Source organism: Charadrius vociferus, unplaced genomic scaffold (assembly GCF_000708025.1).
Source record: "Charadrius vociferus isolate BGI_N301 unplaced genomic scaffold, ASM70802v2 scaffold161, whole genome shotgun sequence".
Taxonomy (NCBI): Eukaryota; Metazoa; Chordata; class Aves; order Charadriiformes; family Charadriidae; genus Charadrius; species Charadrius vociferus.
In genome coordinates, this window is record NW_009646928.1 from 1,030,937 (window position 1) to 1,037,804 (window position 6,868).

Sequence of the window (6,868 nt, forward strand, 5' to 3'; positions counted from 1 at the left end):
CGGGCGGGACCGCGGCAGGTCGCCCAGCAGCCGCCCGTTCCGCAGCCCCGCTTTGTAGCCGGTCTAATAATGGTTGGCAGTTTCTGGAAGCGGGGTGAGGAATGACAAACGGGTGCCAGTAATCACAGCAACAACCGGATGGCAAGCACGAGTTCACGTTCATTAGCTCTAACCACTTAATTGCTATTAATCTTTCATAATCAGCTAAGTGAGCCAGACGTGATTACGTGTTTCGCTCGGTTATAAGCCGAATCAGTATTTACTCTCAGGACATGAAACCCTCCATAATTAGGAGGACGGTTTGCGGAGGCACAAGTTTCTCATCCTTTTATGTCCCTGCACGCAACTTTCTAGTGAAAACATTGCTAATACGCTGAAGTCCCGAGAAACGAGAGACATTTCTCCGGACATCTTTCCATTTGTATTCCCAGCTCCCGTTGTGTTTCCTCTTGCAATGAATGCGGTGAAATTTTCTCTTCCGTCACGAGATTTTAAATAAGGCCGCCGAAAGAAAGTAGCATCCGCAGTACAGGGTTTCGGAGCTTTTTGAGCTCCATCACATCCAAGCAAATCACGGTGCAGCCGAAGTGACGGCCGCAGAGGACCTCAGCCCCGCCGAGACCTCTGCTCCACCGAGAGCCCCTCGGTGTCCCAGAAAACAGTGTCTTTTGGCGGGTTTATGACCGACGACTTCAATTCTATAACGAGCCGGTTTGTGGTGGGTGTAGAAAACAGCACTGCCTTGCACGGCAGGATATTATGCACGCGAATAAAAATAATGAGCTCATGAGCCAAGGTCGGATCTCTGAGAGCATCCACCCCGTTTACAAGTGGCAGGACGCGTCCCTCTCCCTCAGCCCCGGGGCCCGTGATGCTGCCCCGGCCCGGAGCAGCCCGCTGCCTCCTCTGCCCTGCCCGGGGAGGACAGTCCCCGTGGAGACTTCGCTCGGCCGCAGACAGGGCGACGTGCCGAGGTTGCAGGGCCTCTGCCTGGGGGACAGTCCTCGCCTTCCCCCAGCAGCGGCTCTACGGGTGCTCAGCGCCCCGCGGAGCCGCATTGCATTTTCCACTGACACATTGCACGGGAATCTGCATAACACAAGAGATAGCAGCAGCGCTGCAGAAAGTGGCTGTGTTCTCCCCCCGAAAAAAAAAAAAAAAGTTTGCTTTTATTCTCCCCCTCCCGAAGTTATCTCATTTCCTCAAATACATTTGCGATGATTTAACACAGATAGGACTGCACTCAAGCTTTTAGTGCAGGCTTTTAGTATTTGCTGTCTGTCCTCCGCCTGGTCTCTCCCAGGAAAAACAACCTATTTTTTTTCATCACCTCCCTCGCCAGAATTTGCCGATAGTAACTGTGTCTTTCGGAAGTTGCTTGTCTTGTTAGTGTTCACTGTAGGGGGAAAAAAAAAAGAAAGGGAAAAAAGAAAGGGTCGTCCAGAACAAACGAAGAACGCAAACGAAGAGGAAAAAAAAAATCGATTTATATTTCCCCAAACCTTTCCCCATGCCCACTGCGTTCCGCTGTTACCTTTAACTTGAGTGGACTTTTAATAGCTAAACAGAACAGAAAAGCTTCCATTTTCTACTGCCTCTTTAAAAAAAAAAAAAAAAAAGTCGGTTACGATAATGAAAAGAATTAACAGCAACGCGGGGAAAATTGTTACTTCCCCCCCCCCCCCTCCAGATCTGTGCCACAGCTTCTCATCTCCTTATTTACTTCAGTCTTAAAGAGTCCATTTCGAGTGGGAGAAAGTTTTCTCGGGACTCCCTGCGCGGCCTCAGGGCAGCTCTTAACGGGCGGCTGAGCACTGCGGGCGTTGAACTTGAGCTCTCGGGTCACGGGCTGGTGCTGGCCGTCCCCTGACTCCCACCTCTGCTCTGAAGCAGCGCGGCGACCTTGGGGACCCTGACCCGGGAGTAGCTGCGACCTAAAACGAAACATCGGCCGAGTTGCTTTGAGACGGGAGTAACGCTTTATCATCTGCATTAAAACCTGTCTGTGTGCAAAGGCAGCCCCAGAAGACATCATGTAGTCATTAATTAACTTTGCAAAGCCGGAGGGGGCGGGGGAGGTGACACGGTGCTTCAGGGTCCGCGTGACTTGGGGACAAAGTCACGGGCAGAGCGGGCAGCGCCCGCGGCCACGCCGCGCAGTGTCGCCGGAGAGCCACCAGATGGCACCGCAGTGCCTGCCGCATTCAATATATAAAAAAAAACGCGGGTTCCTGCGGGGCGGGGGGGCCGCGCATCCCCCGCGCACCGCCCGGCGGGACCGACACCCTCCCACCTCCACACCCCCCGCCGCCTGCTCCCACCCCGCCGGAGACCTTGCGCTGCCGCGGATAGTCCGCCGGCCTTGAGCGCCGCCCTGGGCCAGTGTTGGCAGCCTGTCCCGCCGGGGAGGAGGAGGAATGAGATATTCCCGTCCGTCTTCCTAAACGCGCTCTAAGTAGTGAAAAGCTGGCCGAGATATTATTTGGCTGATTTAACACGAACTTCATTTCAATTAAGTTGCATGACCTTTTTTTCCCGGGTAAGGTTTAATAAACGGGCACTGAAATACTCTTTGATGCCTCGAGTAATAAAGTTCAAGGTTAAAATGAAAAGAAGTTTGGCCATAGGCCCAAGCAGCTATTTAAACTTAGGCGAACAACTGAGTAAACAGCGTCTAACAAAATCTCGCATATTTCGGCGGTCTCTGTAACTTCCTCCCCCTTTGCCCACTAATGTCACCGTAATGCCGGAGGTTCTTTAGACTGAGCTGTTGGTTTTGAAGAACTATAAACAGATGCCGAAAGGTTTTTAGGCTGTAGCATCCTTTTGGGGGCGGGGGGGGGGGGGGGGAAGGAAAAAAGGATAAATATCGGTGCAGTAAATGCACCTAGTTTGCCGGGAATATAAGTATCAGATAACTAGTTTATTAGTGGGTTGATGGTTTGAGGGAACTGATTAACTGCATGGCAGGGAATGGTTTTGTTACCTTACATCAACTTAGTGGAATATTATTAACGTCTTTTACGATATGCTATTTCCCTTGCATATGAATGTAGCTGTATTTTAAGATACATTGTACATAACCTGAGGTATCAGTATTACTTAAAAGCTGCAAAATATAAAATAACACTTATAAAGAAAGATCATCCACAGCCGCCCTTGCGTGTAGTATATTTTTCTCACGTTGGGGCTTTCCATATATTCTTTTCCATCCTCTCCAAATAACTTAAAAAGCGTACCCTCCTTTTTAGTGGTGCAGTAACATTTCTGGAGTCTAAAGTTGTGCCGGCTTTGGTTGTGTGCGCACACGAGTGCCTCGGAGATGTGGTATCTCAGCTGCGGTTTCCGACAGAGCAGGGCGAAAGATGCTCGCCCTGTTACAGCCTTTAAGAAAACAGACGAGGGCGCCAAACGACAGCAATAAACCCGGCCGCAGGCTTCCGCTCCGCCTCCCGCCCCGCCGGGCCCGGCTGAAAAAAACCCGCGGTGCACCCACTCAGTGAGACCCGAGGTGGGGTGCAGCAGCGGGGACACCCTCCGTCCCGCCGGGAGGGCAGCGCAAAGCCCCCGCGCCCGTCCCGGCCGGGGACCCCAGACCGGCAAGGTGGGGGGAGAACGTCTGCGGGCTCTGGTCGCGGCCCCGCGGCTTCAACCCCGCTCCCCTCCGCATCGGTCCGCTCCGCCGCCGCGCCCGCGGGCAAGGAAAAGTTGATATTTACTTTTGTCTGGTTTTGGGGCTGTAAAACGCAGGACACCACACTGCAGTCTAAATTCACATTTCAAAGGGCTGACATAAAACTCTCATTAATGGAAGGCTGGATTTTGCAAACAACGCCTAGAATGTTTCCTAAATATTTTGTGGAATGTTTAGGGAGACTTTAACACGTTATTAAAAAAAAAAAAATCTGACAAGTATCCCATTTTCGACCTATGAATCATGCGCAAGAGCACAAGAACTTAGGAGATGTGTGTGACTAACATTAGCAGGAACAGCTCTCCTCGCAAAAAAAATCAAACCCTCGTTTAATCACAGGAAACATTGGGGTGTTTCTCCGGGCGATGATACCCAGATTCCCAGGGTCCCAGTACTAGATGATATGGGTGAAAAAAAATCACGGCGAGAAAAAAGGTTGGGCAGCTCTCGAAGCGCACTCCAGAGATGCTAACGACAAAGGATTTATCTTCGTTTAAATGGTTGCCATCAGCGTCATTATTACTAGCAAAGTTATCACTGAAGGGAGACTTTCCGACTGTCACGTCTGCCGAGCGCGGCAGCCCGTGTCCCCTGCAGCGCGGCGACGCTGCGCCCCGCGGCACCCGGCAAAGAGCGGAGGGATGAGCTAACTGAGCCACAGGTAACTTTGGAGAGAGGGTGCTAAAGGTGATGTCTCTGCTAGCTCGAAGCCTGTAGGCAATAAACCCCCATCACTTATTTCTATTAGTTTGTTTGTTTTTTTTTTTTTTAATTTTTAATTGCGTAGACTTTATCGGCGGTGGGGAGGGAAGAAGCGGGGGGCTGGAGAGAAACCTGCCGGGAGGATAAAATGGCAAGGCCGCGGAGTGTTTTAAATCACGAATGCATTTAATGTCCTTCGGTTATTTCCCCCCCCCATCATACCGTACAACAGCCAGTATTGTCCCAGAGGGGAGAAAAATATCGCAGGATAGCTTCGTCGATGAGCAGGATTATAGAAAGTAAAAAGGAGATCATATTTAAGGACTAAACGAAGAAAAATATATAATAATATGTTATAATCTAATAAATATTTTAATTTCCAGGCAACTGTTGTAGGTGCCCTCGAATCAGTGCGTGCCGGCAGCAGCGGTCTTATAAAGTCTGGGCATAAGGTTCGCGCGTGTGAGGGGGTGCGTGGGGGTGTCAGTGTAAATTCCTAAATAAAAGTACTAATGCAGTCTGGAAATGGGAGGGAAAAGTAAAGAGATATTAGAGGCGGGAGGTTCTCGGTCCTCTGGTCCTCTTCCAGCATTTCCTCGCGTTGTGATCTAAAATCCGCCTCAGAAAAAAATAATAATAAAGAAAAGCATTATCGAATATTTAGCATGTAGTTCTGTCCGAGGACAAATGAGAAAGAAGCTGCATCATTAGGACCTAAAAGGCAACAAAACAAAAATCAGAGCATAATGATGCACCTAAATGAAGGGGGAAATGTTGCACAGCTCATTTTATTAATCAGACTGTCAATTCCACCCCAGAGGCCAAACCCCAGAGCAATTCAAGCAAGATCTGATCAAGCTAAGGACAAGAGCTTTACTCCTCACTTCTTGTCTTTCTTTCTTTCCACCTGGATATATTTGTCTGCTCTGAAGCCGCCTTCATTATCCACTGACAGGAGCTTGTATTTATTTGCTTATAAACCTGTTACAATAAATGATTATTCGAACAGCGTCATTCGTACCTTAATGACGAGCACCACTTTTTGATGAATGACATTTCGGGCTAGAAAGGATGTATGGGTCATTTTGACCAGTCATTCCCTCGCTTTGGCATCCCACAATTTTTACGCCTCCCTCAAAAAGAGATAATAATATTTAGAGACACTTGCCGGGCTGAATGTGAATTAGCCCCTGCTGCAGCTCATCATTAGTACAGGACCAGCCCTGCAACTTTGACATTTTTTATAAAGCTGAGATGATGGAAAGAATAAGAAAAGAGATGATCCTGATGGAGAGAGGGCTGCACAGCCCTACAGCTGGCAAAAGGCTCTCGAATTTGTCAGACTCAGCTGGAAATGCGGTGCTGGAGGCCCTTGAAAATTCTCCGCACAGTGGTCGCCTCAGCCCGAGACTGACTGCCGCCTCCCTGCACAGCGCTATAGGGGACATCTCCGCCAAAGGCAAATTTGAAATAGACACTTTATTCAATCTTCAGCATCCGAGCAGTGAAAGCACCGTCTCCTCCGAAATCCCGCCGTCGGAAAGCAGGAAGAAAATCAGCCTTTATTCCGAAGTTGCTCAAGAGGCAGATATGAACAGTGATGTGGAGGTGGGCTGCTCCGCGCTCCGCTCCCCAGCCAGCCTGACTTCCTCCCAGCTGAAGGAAAACAGTAACAAAGGTAACTCTTCCTTTATCATCTCCATCTAAGCCCTGCACTTTGCCAACCGGCTTTAAAAACCGAAGCAAACCCACCGCCACCGCCAAAGTTGCTCGCCTCTGCACCGGCGCTCTCTCTTCTGCGAAGACAGAGCTCCAGGCTGTAAAATATTATTGTGATTACTGCGCTATCCCGATAGCTGAGACACACTGCCCAGGCAGACCCTGTGCGGGTGCGTGCGTGTGTGTGTGTGCATGCCCAAAACCATTGGTATGTAGATATATATCCAGAATATATGGGGGCACAAATATCCACCCACCTATATTTAGGGAAGGCTTTCTCTTTATTTTTCCTCGCGCTCTTGGAGCTCTCGGCGTCTCTCGAGCTGTGTATATGCGTATATATATACATAGATTAAATTAGAGAGAGAGAGAGAGGAGTGCGAGGAAAGTGTCCATATTTGTCTGTGTGTGTCCTTTTCTGTGTATATGGAACGTGCCGTCCTGTGTCCACCTCGGGGTAATTGGGCATTGTTCACTTTTCCTCTGCTTGTAACAGGGGGTTTGGAACAGCCTCGTCTCCTTCCCGCTTTGCGGGGCACGGTGATGGACGATGGCTGTTATTATTGCTGTAATTGGGGAGGGGGAGCCAGGTGAGCGGTGGATTTCCTAGGGGCCACAGTCCATGCCTTTTTCGTCAAATGCGCCAGGGAAAGGAAGGGATCCTCGACGTAAAGCTAGAGGAAAAAAAAAAAAAAAAAAGAATAAAAAATTGGCTTTTATGGCTGCTCTTATTTTGCCCGTCTGAAACGAAAA

At 49.5% G+C, this 6,868-nt stretch overlaps 1 protein-coding gene across 1 annotated transcript in view; it reads left to right on the top strand.

Annotated features, from left to right (window-relative positions):
* The first annotated feature begins 5,647 nt into the window (after positions 1-5,647).
* Positions 5,648-6,868, top strand: part of EVX2 (even-skipped homeobox 2) — a 1,956-nt gene continuing 735 nt past the window's right edge. Inside the window, exons 1-2 of the mRNA XM_009894635.1 lie at positions 5,648-6,074; positions 6,612-6,705. Coding sequence (XP_009892937.1) covers positions 5,651-6,074; positions 6,612-6,705 — 518 coding nt within the window. The 5' untranslated portion in view covers positions 5,648-5,650. The remainder of the gene's footprint in view (positions 6,075-6,611; positions 6,706-6,868) is intronic.